This window comes from Malaya genurostris, chromosome 2, assembly GCF_030247185.1.
Source record: "Malaya genurostris strain Urasoe2022 chromosome 2, Malgen_1.1, whole genome shotgun sequence".
Classification (NCBI taxonomy): Eukaryota; Metazoa; Arthropoda; class Insecta; order Diptera; family Culicidae; genus Malaya; species Malaya genurostris.
The window spans coordinates 4,101,582-4,116,099 of record NC_080571.1 but is presented as its reverse complement, the minus strand read 5'-3'; the positions used below and the strand labels follow the sequence as shown (position 1 = coordinate 4,116,099).

Below are 14,518 nucleotides of genomic sequence, written 5' to 3'. Positions count from 1 at the left end.
CACTCTTCGCTTAATTTTGGATTCTCCTTTTGCTTTGGTAAATTTTGAGTAAATCTCACGCACACATCTATTTTGTTATTCGGAAAACTCTCAAATGAGAGGAAAATGTATAGATTAAAGAACTAACATAGACATAAGAAAAATGTAAACTAATCAAAAATTTGTAAATAAATCAGTTGTATTTTAGACACCAAATTGGACGGATAGTCCAGCAGTTTTTTATTTCTTGAAAGAAATAATTTTTTCAACGAGTGACTGTTTGACTTTCTCTATAGTAAGATAATATAATTGCTGGAGAAACCGACTATTGATCGGGGTCCGGAGAACCTTGGGTGTTATATACCATTCAACTCAACTCTACGAAGTCAGAAAATGTCTGTATGTATGTCTGTGTATATCGAAAATTTTCTCGGCGATTGTCGAACCGATTTTGACAAATTTAGGCTCACTACTGGGTTGTGGATCAGGCTCGAAGATCAAGTGACTAACTCTTCCGGTTCTGTATAGATATAATATAAATGACACAACCGCCAAATAGTACTATTTTTTATCCACACATTTTTTCAAATTTGATCAATCCGAAGTAGCACATATAACTTGTTCATAAAAAATAAAATTAAACAGATGCTGCATAATGGTCGCATGACAAACACGACGAAACAAGTCGTATTATGATGGTGACAATGAAGTCAAAATAATGTTACAAATTAACATCTCATCATACTAAGTTACAATAAGTTACGACGTATCTTTTCGGTAGTCTAACTCTTACGACGTGTTGGCATTGACTGTTTTTGGTCACCAACTGGTCACCGTAACAAAATGTGACAATGAAAAAGTGACACACTAGAAGACAAAGTTAAGTAATGATTTCATATCGGTTACCGTATTCGTTGTGATGCAACAAAGAAATACAATTACAGTGTCGGTTGAAAGCTGCCGTACATTATCCCGGACAATAATAAGTAGAAAATTCCTTCAGTTTAAATTTTGGCTATAGTTAAATCTGCGCTTATACGCAAATTTTTTGCCGATACTTGTTTCGTTTTTGGGAAGTACATTCTTACTACCAGCGAGAATATTTCTACACTTTGTCACGGCAGTGTATGCATGGAAAAATTCATGAAATATTCATTGAATTTGAAAAAAATGCAATTTTTAATTATTGCGTTTGATTTAACTTTGAGTTTAAAGAAGATTGAATTCTATATTTTAACTCTGATTATCGGATACCAATTTTTGGTCGTAAATGTTGAATGGAGAAAATGTCAACAAATTGTATCTTGACATGAGCTTATATTTTCTGTTTCATTGTGACTGATGTGCGCGCTGAATCGAATCAAATATTCGATACTGAGAAGTTGTTTGGCAACCCTTAGTAAGTCGCACAAGTTCCGCCTCTTACGCTCTTCAGGTTGCATAGCAGTTATAATGAACGTTGCAAAGTTTTCAACTTGTTCCATGAATTTGTCTCATATAAGTTACTGTCATTGAAGTGTAATAACATGTGCTACTTGGGATGGTATCTCCGGAACTGGAAGTTCAAATGTATTTGAGGTTTGAGGCACATACTTTTCTTATCTACCCGTATTAATCTCAATGAATTTGTATAAAAATTGAGCCCAAGTTCGTGTTAGAAATTATCTTAATAAACAAAAAATGTTTTATTGAGACTGTGTGAATAACAAGAAAAAGGCATTATCATACCACTAGGTGGATTAGGCATAGATTTATTTCCTTACAAAATGAGCTGGATAAACGTCGTTTGACAGTGACCTGTGTATTTAAATGTAAATGTGTCATATTTGTTTTACCTGTTCATTCAAATGTATATGTATATTTGCTTAAAATGATCAGCCCGCAACAGTCAACTGGAGCATATTTTTGTTACTACTTGTTGAGAATAAATTTTCGCAACAAAACACTGTACAATCCGTCGAGTCCACCAGAAATTACCCTCGAACGATTTGTGTGATGGACAAGTGATTATTTTCTGCCTATTGAGGTTTCTAGGCCCGATGAAAAATGAACGGCGGTCCTAGTGAAGAATGGGAGGCTAAAACGTTTCCTGATGAAAACAAAACAATATGTAAAAGTGATTTACACGTAGCATCAGGCGACTATCACTGGCATGGAACGGTCGCGGAACAACAACATTAATTGTAAGCAATTCATATGGAGGGACACTACGTCAAGTTCACGGAACATATCAACGTCGGGTATGTGTGCAATATTCGACTTAATAAAATTAATAAATTAATCTTTACGTCGACCGAAGTTGAATGATCGACTAAATCGTGTTTAAGGCATGCTGATGAAAACAAACCAATCTCGTTTGCATTTGTGGTTGTAAGTGAGCTGTCAGAAAGCCTAATAAGTAAACGAAAAGCTTAGTGGCTCTAATGGTTGAAAAACTTAAGCACCTGTACCTCAATCCATTCGATGAACCCATCAAGATTTTTTTAGTTTGGGTAATAAAAGGACACTTACTGAAAATTTTAATAACAGTTTGACAATTAGTTTCACGACAATCAGTTTTCGCAGAAGTTCGGTTTCCAATAGCAAAAATATTACCCTATGGACAGTATGGTTTGTACCGTACTCGGCAACTATGAGGATTTACCGTATGAATTATATATCTATTTACAGCATTCTGTAATGCAAAATTACGTAAAACTGATCGTGCGGTAGAAATTTTCATTATTGTAAAATAAAACTCATGTACCGAAATATCGGTTATTTCTAAAGACTATCGCAAGTTCACGTCAAAAATATTACCGAACGAAGAAATTAACTCTTAGTGTGTAGGTTGGAAACTGGGTTAGATTTGGCCAAAGTCAAGCGAGTCAGCATCGAATCTCGTAGTAGGGGAGAGAAATGTCAGATTCGTGCGCGCCAAAATACCAGCACTGCGTACCCATTAACATGATATGTTGAATGTGATACCATGCGATGGCGTTTGCTGAAGATTGGTTTCGCTCCAAGCTGACAGCGTCTGGTTTGGCCTAAAGCGGCATTATTAAAAGTGTTATTACTAAAAAGTTATTCCATACAAATTTGGAATATCATTACTTAGTCATCATTAAAAATGACAAAAAGAATTCTCGTGTAAAGCGGATCTAAGACAAGACGAGACAGCTGGCTACTTACTCTTATATTTTTTGCTTTCCATGGGCCCTGCTGAATTAATAACGATAGTTGACTCTATGTGACAATAGCGACATTGGCAGTGCAGCCAATTTCTTTTATATAATAATGCATTGTTGAATTTAGTTTATTTTGAAACATTTTCACTCCTTTAGGCAATTCCACTAATCTTGCTGCAAACACTGCGAAATACGATGTAAATAACCCTGTGGTAACGAAAACAGTACAACACCAAAAACGCCAAAGTGGTTCCCGGTCTCGGAGCCAAGCTCGTAACGCGAGCTGTCTTGTCTTGTCTGGGTTTGGCATCAAGCGAAAACGACATGAAAAACCTATCGGCCAATGTTGCCAGATCAGGAGGAAACGTGAAACGATCATAAGCAAACGTGATGAGTGTTTTCGGGCAGCTCGTTAGACCTGACTCAAATCCCTGTCTCGCCAGAGGGCCATCAAGGGTTTTACTTTGTAATATGCTACCCTACATAACTGACACCCTCTCATTCTGCTACTTGCGCGAAACGCGGTAGCACCCATTCGACGCGGGTAATCATAAGACGTACGTGGGTGCATACGATAGGGACTTGTAAGTGTCGACACACCATTCGACGACCAAACTGTTAAACACTAACGATATTAATAGAGTAAATCCAATTGTTAATTTTTGATAATTGAAATATTTATTGATTGCGCAAATGTGAACTGAATTTCTATTCCTTTGTATCCATACCGGATTCCTTTCTTTCTTCAAACTTATTTTTCTCTGAAAATGGGTCCCAATTATTCGCTTCGTCTATTTATCAATGCATTAACACTTACCATACTTGGACACATCGGCCCCCAACAACCGAAGCATATGAACCGTGTCGTATTGATCAACATACGCCCGCAAACTTTTAGCACCACGCCAACCAACAAGGTTCATCTCCAAACCATCCTCTCTGTATTGCAACACACAGCTACCTGGTTCTAAAACAAGCCGATATTCAAAATCGATACATAGCGGTACAGGCTCAACATCTTACCTAGTTTTTCTGCTTCTTCCTGAATGAGGGTACTCAAACCTTCCAGTACCGGCGGCTTTGTAGGGTCACTATTCGACAGCAGCTTGATTAAATCGTCCTTTCCGATGGTCAATCGCCGGTCCTTACCAATGAAGCTAATTATTCTTTCAAGTCCTTCCTGTGCTAAACGAAAGTCGCACAATCGGTTGCGATTGTCGCATCTAGCGAAGGTCTTTATTCCAAGATTGATGAACTTGATCTGTTCCTCATTGTTGGTGATAATGTTACGAAGAATATCTGCACAGAAGTAGATATTTTTCTTCTTACCTTCACGGCAACGCGTTAGCAGATTAAGTGGGTTAAATTCTAACATTAAAAAAAAGGATTAATAAGTTTTCATTTTTAGTTCAACGAGTCGTTCCACACCTTCTGATAGCTGGAAAAACTTTTTTATCGATTCGTAAATATCTTCGGTGCCATCGAAAAACACAAAAGGGTCCTCTTTAAAGCCTCTATGATATTTTTGCTTCTTCGTTGGCGGTGGCACTATCGGTTCCACACTAGACGTGTCAACCGTTGTTTCTGGTTTAATTTGTTGATGAACTTCCCAAGCAAGCTTCTTCTTTTTTTCAAGCAGTGCAATGAAAAATCCACCGGTGTTCTGATGGTGAGGCAAAACACGTATGCAGCGTGTCAGGTTGAACTTTTCCGCCTCCCCTGAAGCAGGAGGAAACATGTACGGGCGTATCGTTGAGCGGTACATTTCCGGCACTTCTTCATATGATTTGAAAAAGCGCATATCCTTGGTAGTCGCTGGTTCCCAGTACGTTAAACCCGGATTATGCTTCAGTGATGGCAGCAAATGACTCACTTCGAGGATTTCCAAAGAGTCTCCCGCTTCCAGTAAGAGACGATGCAAAACTGCTTCATTTTCGATTGGATTTAAAGAGCAAGTGGAGTAGACCAACTTTCCACCTATCTCCAATAACTCAGCGCCACGTTTCACAATACGGTATTGCAATCCATGTAGGTTGTTGGCTTGTCCTAAATTCCACTTTGTCCAAATATCTGCATTCTTACGCAGAGTACCATCGCCGGAACAGGGAACATCACATAGTATCCTATCATACCGAACCATTTCCATCTCACCTGCCTCGTTTTTCAGTTTCAACTCGGGAAACAGAGAACTGTCGGCATTCGTCACCAAACAGCACGGAGAACTTAAACGCTTCGCCTGATGGACCAGCATATAGCAACGATTATTGTCGATGTCGTTCGCAAGAACAAAGCCCTTAGGTAAATTTTCACCATCGGCATGTAGCGCTTCGATTAGTTGGGCAGTTTTTGAGCCAGGTGCAGCGCACATATCAAGTACTTTATGATGTGGTTGCACACCCAGTACAAGAGGAGGAATCATCGATACAGCCTCTTGTCGGCTGATGTTACCGGAACTGGTCTCTGCTATTAAAAAATTGTGCAATTTGTATAGGGGTTCCGAACGACGAATATCCTTTCTCGAGAGTTCTAGCTGCCATGCTAACTCGTTTGGGTACCATGACAAACAAAGTGGCTCCTGTATTTGCTCGCCACTATCTTTCAACTCAGCGGCAGCCCGATAGTACTCAGTAAAGAATTGGTCCTTAATAATCTTTAACAAAGCGTGCGCTTGACTTTTCGAACCAGTAATACGAAATGTTGTAGGTAAATTAGATCGTAGTTTGTTCATGAACTCGTCCCATTCATCTGATTTGCATATTTTCTGATGTTTGTAATAAATTTCAAAACATGGATTTTCACGTATTATGCCTTCATACGGCTTGTCTCTCCGTGCCGGTTCCGATTGTTCCTTGAAAATGACAAGAGAAATCCGTTAGCACATAACCTGATTCAGCAGAATATAGAAGTTACTTTATCTTTTAGTTCACGCTTTTTTCTAGCAAAGGGATTTTGTTTGTTGGAATAATTACGCTTCTTCCCCATAGTTCCAAGTTAGATTTTCAAAACGATTGATCCAAATTCACTTTTCCACGCTGTTATGTTACTATTTTCAATAAGTGTAATATAAACATTCAATAAGTGAAACAGCAAATGCTGCATTTTAAGTCACGATGAATGATGATAACAAAAATTGGCTGTCTAACGAAAAAATGACACATAGATGGCGATATGGTAAGCACGATCTCAGTTAATTCACAGAAAACAGATATACAGGCTCACATATGGCACAGAAAACAGATATACAGGCTCACATATGGGCTGTGTGTAAAATTTGCCCTTCAGTGTGGCGAACACTTGCAGATGTCGCCGCGATCGCCAATATGTGTTCCAGGTGTAAGAATTCAATCACGCCAATTTGTTTTTGTGTAGCTTATTATCACATGTCAATTCGTCATGATTGTTCTGCTATTGAATTTAATGTTATTAGATTTTGCTGTTTTCTGTGACATGGTAATCAAAAGGCATGGGAAATAAATGTGAATTTTATACTAGTGGAAATCGCGAGAGCAGCTGTAACCGCAGTGACGATATTTCGTTGTATACATTTCCTAAAAACAATCAACTGTAAGTAACTTATTATTGTAGAGTTGAATTGCCATTTAAAAAAAATAAAAATCTATTTCTTAGGTGTTCTTTGTGGGTCTGCTTACAAAAGAAATCAGCAAATCTTTAACCTGGCACCTGTAATTCTGATGCTCATTACTTCACTATTCGGCGACTATTCCGTCGAATTCTCTGCCCCGCTGAAAACCTCAATATGTTACTTCGTCGCTTTGGAAATTCGCTGCAGAATTATTTTTGAATTGTCTTTTGACACGGCTAAAACCATAGTTGATCCGTCTCGCCATCTCGTTCTCTTCTCATAAATTGCCACGTGGGGCGAATAGATGACATAAGTGCTTTTTGTTGATCGTCGCATTTATGATTCAAAATTATACTTTCCTCTGTTTAACATTAACAATTCTTTAAATGGTATTCACGACAGTAGTAAACCTAGTCCGGTCTCGGGGACCAGATGAGTTCTGGCGAAAGAGGAAAATTTTCAAACTAGCAGCTGTAAGTCTAATAAATTCAGCAGATACAACAAACTAAACCGGCTTACAATTCAAGCACTACATGGGCCGTCCACGAAACTGCTACTCAATAACTATTCGGAGCGTACACCGAGCCCTCGCGTACGCGACCAAAGGTCGAGCTTTGAAAAAGCAAGACATGCGAGAACTTTGGACACAGCGTATAAATGCCGGCTGCGAGCAGCATGGCATGCAGTACGATGCATTCCAGAGCGGTCTGTACCAAAACGAGATTTTACTGAATAGGTAAACTGCCCAAGATACGATTTTTCGAATAGAGTTTTGAACGATGTTTTTATTCATAGAAAAGTTCTGGCTGATCTGGCCATATGGGAACCGAGAACTTTTGAAGCACTGGCGCGTATTAGTCAAACAGCCGCTCCGGAAGATGATGGTAAGCGGGCTGCGTTGTATTTCTAACAGATGTGTTTTATTAAAACATTCACAGACGAACAATTGTTTACGTATAGGTGTACTAACCAAAACTTTTTTTTTCAGATACCTCACCAAAACAATAAATTAAAATGCATACGTAGTTTATATCAAAAGAAAATAGTTCAATGCTTATAATATTTGAGCGATTATCAATTTTATTATTGATGACAGCATTATTTTTTATTCCATCGATATTCCCTAGAGTAGATGCTATAAACATTTTTTTGATTAGCTTTTTTTCGCATATATTTTATACGAAGTTGCTATTCTAGAAACCAGGAAAAATATGTTTACAACCATGTAGAGTTATTCTGAGGTCAAGTAAAAATCATTAGTTATTCTACAAAAAAAATGTGCCAAGCACTAAATGCATATTCTGATATACAATCACATGATCGCTCTATGAGACAACACCCTGATAAAAAAACCTGTAAATCTTCTAAATTATGTAAATGCACTTTAGTTGCCGTTTGGAAGACGAACATTCTAGTCCGGAATTTTCTGACGTTACATGCGGAAAATTCCAAACTTACTCTCTTGGATTGGCATATTGAGTGCGGCTTGCAAGCTAAGTCCCAGAACTTTTCTGGTATCAACTGGATCGATAATGCCGTCATCCCACAGCCGAGCGGTGCTATAATAAGGTGATCCTTCAGCTTCGAATTGCTTTATAATGGGAGTCTTTATCTTATCACCGGTGGCTTCCGTCCATTCCTTCCCGGAACGCTTGTATTGTTCCTCAGTGATTTGTGCCAACACGCCAGCTGCTTGTGAACCACCCATCACTGAAATACGGCTGTTCGGCCACATATACAAAAACCGGGGCGAATATGCACGACCGCACATTCCGTAGTTACCCGCGCCGTACGATCCACCGATGATTAACGTAAGTTTTGGGACATTGGCACATGCAACCGCAGTGACCATTTTCGCCCCATTCTTGGCAATTCCTCCAGCCTCGGCGTCACGACCCACCATGAATCCCGTAATGTTCTGCAGGAATATCAAAGGAATCTTTTTTTGCGCGCATAGTTGAATAAAGTGAGATCCTTTAAGCGCACTTTCCGAAAACAGAACACCATTATTGCCGATTACTCCAACTAGTTGACCGTACAGTCTTGCATAACCACAAACAATTGTTTCGCCGTAAAATTTCTTAAATTCTGTGAATCGACTGCCATCGAAAATACGAGCTATCACCTCTCGCACATCAAACGATTTCGTTAAGTTGGCCCCTACAATACCGTACAGTTCCTCCACATCATACCGAGGTGGTTCGGGTTCTGATAGGAAACTGAGTCCGTCATGGTTCATCTACCAGAAATTAAAAACTTTTAAAACGGTTTATTTCATAGACAATCGTTTCCAATCTTACCATCGCGTTCGAAGAAAATGCTGCATTTTCATCATACCCACTCGGTCGGTTTAAATTTGCCACGATCTGTCTTGCTAAGTAAAGAGCATGTTCGTCATCTACGGCATAATGATCAGTGACACCCGATGTTCGGCAGTGCAGATCGGCACCGCCCAAGTCTTCGGCCGATACAACTTCCCCGGTAGCTGCTTTTACCAGGGGAGGGCCGGCTAGAAAAATTGTACCTTGTTTTTTCACGATAATACTTTCATCGGCCATAGCGGGAACGTAAGCACCACCAGCTGTGCATGATCCCATCACCACGGCAATTTGTGGAATGCCTCGGGCTGACATATTCGCTTGGTTGTAGAAAATTCTCCCGAAGTGATTCTTGTCCGGAAATACTTCCGCTTGTCGCGGAAGGTTCGCGCCCCCTGAATCAACCAGATAAATACAGGGTAGATTGTTCTCCTGGGCAATCTCCTGTGCACGCAGATGTTTCTTCACTGTGATCGGATAATACGAACCTCCTTTCACAGTGGCATCGTTAGCCACAATGACGCAATCTACACCTTGTACACGAGCGATTCCAGTTACGATTCCAGCAGAATTAACTGTATCTTTTCCGTACATGTCATATGCAGCCAGGGTGCTTAACTCCAGAAAAGGGGAACCCGGATCGATCAACCTATTGATACGATCCCGTACCAGTAATTTACCCTTACTGGTGTGTCGTTGAATCGCATCAGGCCCTCCACCAGTCAGAACGTTTTCGGTAATAGATTTCAGTTGCCCGACTAACTCACTCATCTGGGAGTTGTTTTCCTGCATACGTACGAAGCATTACCAATTGAATTACCGAAAAAGAACGTTAATTTTATTACGACCAACCTTATATTCTGCCGATTGTCGATTGATTTCCGAGTTCAACACGTTTGCCTCGGAAATGTGCACCGTCCTACATTGTTCTTGCAAAAGTTGTCGGAAAGGATTCAAGCTGGTCCAGACGAAGCGAGATTTAGAAATCATTTTTAATGCTTAGCTCCGGTTGATTACATAAACAGAAGACTTCAGAAATGTTGGAAAACTGGTCGACTTAAGCATAGGCGTGTTGTTGTTATTCACTTGCGTTCCTCGTGTTATCACTATTCAGGGTTGCCATCCTAATACTTCTTTCAATTTCAAAAAATTCATAAACTCGTACAAAATGATTATCGAAAGTCAGAAGAACGAATTACCAAATACAAATAATTTGTATTTGGAATTACGACTTTCAGACATAAGGATAATAAACAAATTCCACAAGTTTGTATTGTGATATAGAGGGGAAATTCTTCAATGTTTCACATCCAAAATTCATAAGAAAGACATAACAAAACTAACCAAAAGTCCGGATAAAAGGGACTGATTTGGCTTAAGCAGCTCTCAAAGTTAATCAATAGCATTCTTAGCAGCCCATTTTTGAAGTAATTATCCACACTTGAAAGTTCGCGCGACGCAGCGGAACGAACTTCTATGCTGCTTCTAGAATACATTGTTCAGCTTCTATGCAGCGAAAAAGTTCACGCGGAACTTGTTCTGTACTTTCAAGTTGCTAAAAGTACCACATGCACTCTTAAGCATCGAGAAAGTTCACGCGGAACTTGTTCTGTACTTCGAACTGTCAAAAATTGCCACGTGTTTTCTTAAGCAGCTAGAAAGTTCACGCGGAACTTGATCTGTACTCTCAAGTTCTCAAAAGTTCCGTGTGTACTTTTAAGCAGCAAGAAAGTGGACTTTTTAAGTTATTGTGGAACTTCTGGTTGCTTGGGAAATATTCGAATGAATTCCGTAGGTTACGTTTTATGGTAAAGATTTTTTAGTATAGTTAATTCTGTTATGTAATTTAATTCAGAACTTTTTATATATTTCATGAACAGGGTTGCGCAAAGGGGTCTAACACATTGTGTTCTCCGGTTACACTAGAACCAAACAAGAGAGGGAAATCTCAACAACGACATCGGAAAGTAGAAGAATGAAAGTTTATTGTCGTCTAGTATACTATAGTTTTCCATCATGGAGCTGTCGCTCATCGCGTTTTTATTCATAGCTCGTTTTTGAAGAATCAGTCGTACGTTACAACTATTCGTGAGTTCGAAGAACATCTTAAACTTATGGAAAGACTTCTCCAATAATGGATTCGTCTCGATATAAAAACGAAAATTTTGCTACTTTCCGATGCCGTGTTCGGTTTTTCCCTCAGGTGTCTCTGTGTCAGGTTCCATTGTGCAACCCTGTACCAACTGTAAAAAGACATTTTGAATATATTTTCATTATGAGCCAGGAACGACAATGACTATGGAATACAAGTTAAATGTTCGACACATTCAAAACATAATCGTTGTCCCTTTCGTTGTGATACATTCTTGATGCATGACGGGTTTCCGAAAAACCTCATCCAAAGTAAATTTTAACTGCTGGTTTGAAGGGAGGAATAAACAAATTTGTGAGATTAATTCATTTATAAATGTTTTGGTATCTGAAATTATTAATTTCCTTGGTATAAAGAACTCATTGTCATTTGGTGGCGAACCTAAGTTTGTGTTTAGGGCATATAACCGTTTTTACTTTTCTTTACGTTGCCGTAAAACATCTTCTAAATTTATATGGTCATATTAGTAGTGGTCTGAAATTCCAAAACGAAACTCACATAAATTTCTCAGAGTAAAATTAATGTTTGAGCACAGATAATAGTACGAGGAAGCCAAATCAGGTGAACGAGGGCGATGCCCAAGTAATTGCAACCTAAACCGTTGAGCGATGCTGATGTGCTTCAAATAAGGCCACTTGACAACGATTTCGGTCTTCAATAGTTTCATTAATGCACGGTAATAATTGCGTTTTTCAGATTTTAGATAGTCCTCCAAAAGTATACTATGCCGATCCCAGAAAACCGACATTGTGATCTTTCCGTCCCATCCAAACGCCCTACGAGGCCCTCATGACGCTCGTGCTGACTTCAATCTATTTTCGGGTAATAACTCTGTTCTATGGCGCATAATAATGGATTCAGCCAAACATGTACTCGAAGTGCGCTTGCGATTGTCTTTATAACCCTAAACAAATATGCGCGGGATCCAGCGGCAGAATTTCATTTTCATCTGCAGAATCTTGCTTAACTTAGGCAAGCTTGCGCACTTCCTCTTTCCGGTCGTCCAGTATAATGCACAGTGGTTCAAAAGCGCAATTTCACGCTCTTAATTGATAACTCATAGGAACGTGGTTTTTAAGGAACAGTATCTTCAGCAAAGTTGGTCAGAATGATAGACGCCATCTTTTGGCAAATTTTATTTATGTGATTAATTCGCTTAAAAGTGAGATAAAAATATTATTTTAGTTCAGAGCCAACATAGGGGCTAAGTTACTTCGAAAAAGTTGTTCAGAAAGTTATTTCAAACAAATTTGCTGAAGCGACTATTTCCGTAACTTGAGTGTAATTCATGATATAATGTATTTTCTGAAAAGGGTGTTCTAAAACCAGTTTTTGTAAGAAAACACATATATTTTTAATTTATATGAGTTTTTCATGTTAAACAAAGTTTTTCGTCATTAAAAACTACACAACTTTCTCAAACATACTATGCTGCTATCATTTCAATTTAATGAAATAGAACCATTTTTCATGTTTTTTTTTACAAAATTTCAACTTGTCTATCATCAAAAGGCGCAGGAAGGTGCAGATGGGACTGCTTACATATCAAAAACCACGTTCCTATCAGTTATCAATTAAGAGCGTGAAATTGCGCTTTTGAACCACTGCGCAATGGTATGTTTTATTGTTATTGTCATTTACTTTATCCCGTTCCTCCATTTTATGTGGTTTTGATACCTGCGCTACGTGCTTTATCGACAGTGGAGTTTTGATCATCACGTATCTCTTAAAACCTCTATCTCACGGAGAACTTACAGGATCAACAACCACATAATATTTCTCAAACATTTTTTACGTTTCTGTTTCTGATTTCGGAAGGGGGCAATTTCGGAAGGGCACTAGAGTATCGCACGTAACTCCTCCAACTCTAAAAAACCTACCGCATGTAACGTAACGCCTGTAATTTACAAAAAGTAACGCTTCGTAACGCCTAAAGCTTACTAAAAAGTAACACATCGTAACGCTTGTAACTTACAAACGAGTAACGCTTGTAACGCTTCGTAACTTCTAAAACTCATAGTAACTTCTTAAACTCGCCTATGTTTCACAAAAAAGTTACGCATGTAACGCTTCATAACACCTTTTACTTACTGAAAAGTAACGCTTGTAACGCTTCATAACACCTATGATTCACAAAAATGTAACACATTTAACACTACAACTTACCAAAATGTAACGCATGTAACGCCTATGATTCACAATAACGTAAAACTTCGTAATGCCTACAACTTACAAAAAAGTAACGCATGCAACCCCTATAACTTACAAAAGAGCGACGTATGTTACACTTCGTTGGTTAAGTCGATACATTGGTTACGTTGATGAGAGTATTTAATGTAACCAGTTAATGGTTGTATGTAACGAACGGATTAGGTGAAAGCCTTGTGTTCAGACCAAATGTCACATAAGAATGTATAGGCGAAAAAGACAAAAAAGCTACAATTTTTTTTGGAAATTTGGCGTGACGTAATTTGTTGATCACGTCTAACAGTTTTCGCATATGTGATGACTACTGTAACTGAGTAGGATGGGGGTACCGTTGCTCTATTATGACAACCGATCGAATTAATATAAAATATCTATCATTCAAAATTTTGCGCGCCTTGTTCCACATCCATGGCTCGAACAAGCTAATGAGGCTGATCCTTATAATTTTCCTACATTTTGGACATGAAAGGGAGTTACAGCATCGGTTTTTCATGTCAGGTACTGTTCGAAAATGTTAATAGGAAATTGAACAAATGAGAGTATATCGTCTTACAGCAAATTTCATTACAACTGTTACAAAGCAGTAAAATTAACTAGGTTAGTTATTGACTTTTTGTGCTATTGGTGGACGCGGTTAGATAAATGTGCCATTCAATTCAATCAATCTATTGTTTTCAATTATTTTTTCTTTTTTTAACGACTAATGGCGTTTTTCATTGAAAAACACTGGGGGCGTGGATTGCTCTGGTTTTGCACTTTCGAGCAGAAATCGCAATGAAACACCGTCAGAATGTTGCATTTCTGCTCGAAAGTGCAAACCCAGAGCAATCCACGCCACCAGTGTTTTTCAATGAAAAACGGCATAAGTATAGTAGTCAATATTTCTTTTTTCTTTCATGCGATATTCACCTAACCAGAGACCATTTTTGTAGAAACAGAAAATGAAAATTATAGAATGATGGTACTCAAGGGAGAGCAAGGATGTGAATATATAGAACGGAAAGGTGAGACGTGACAGCGCAAGCAGAAATCTTCTAGTAACTTAACTTTTACCTTCTACCAGAGGAGTCAGGCTTCTTAGGCATCTGAACAATGCGAATCGTCCGAGTCT

The 14,518-nt window shown here is 38.7% G+C and overlaps 3 protein-coding genes across 3 annotated transcripts; 1 reads left to right on the top strand and 2 right to left on the bottom strand.

Moving 5' to 3' along the window:
* Window positions 1–3,805: 3,805 nt before the first annotated feature.
* Window positions 3,806–6,270, bottom strand: LOC131429760 (tRNA (cytosine(34)-C(5))-methyltransferase). The gene is made up of 5 exons (XM_058594090.1): window positions 6,057–6,270; window positions 4,575–5,994; window positions 4,170–4,514; window positions 3,964–4,113; window positions 3,806–3,907 (listed from the first exon to the last, which is right to left on the bottom strand). The coding sequence occupies exons 1-5, from the start codon at window positions 6,126–6,128 to the stop codon at window positions 3,855–3,857; spliced, it is 2,040 nt and encodes a 679-aa protein (XP_058450073.1). The 5' UTR covers window positions 6,129–6,270; the 3' UTR covers window positions 3,806–3,854.
* Window positions 6,271–7,013: 743 nt separating this feature from the next.
* Window positions 7,014–7,791, top strand: LOC131429762 (large ribosomal subunit protein bL20m). The gene is made up of 4 exons (XM_058594092.1): window positions 7,014–7,202; window positions 7,257–7,465; window positions 7,525–7,613; window positions 7,718–7,791. The coding sequence occupies exons 1-4, from the start codon at window positions 7,116–7,118 to the stop codon at window positions 7,735–7,737; spliced, it is 405 nt and encodes a 134-aa protein (XP_058450075.1). The 5' UTR covers window positions 7,014–7,115; the 3' UTR covers window positions 7,738–7,791.
* A 10-nt stretch (window positions 7,792–7,801) lies between these two features.
* Window positions 7,802–10,136, bottom strand: LOC131429761 (probable methylcrotonoyl-CoA carboxylase beta chain, mitochondrial). Its single transcript, XM_058594091.1, has 3 exons — window positions 9,900–10,136; window positions 9,030–9,833; window positions 7,802–8,968 (listed from the first exon to the last, which is right to left on the bottom strand). The coding sequence occupies exons 1-3, from the start codon at window positions 10,035–10,037 to the stop codon at window positions 8,162–8,164; spliced, it is 1,749 nt and encodes a 582-aa protein (XP_058450074.1). The 5' UTR covers window positions 10,038–10,136; the 3' UTR covers window positions 7,802–8,161.
* Window positions 10,137–14,518: the final 4,382 nt, after the last annotated feature.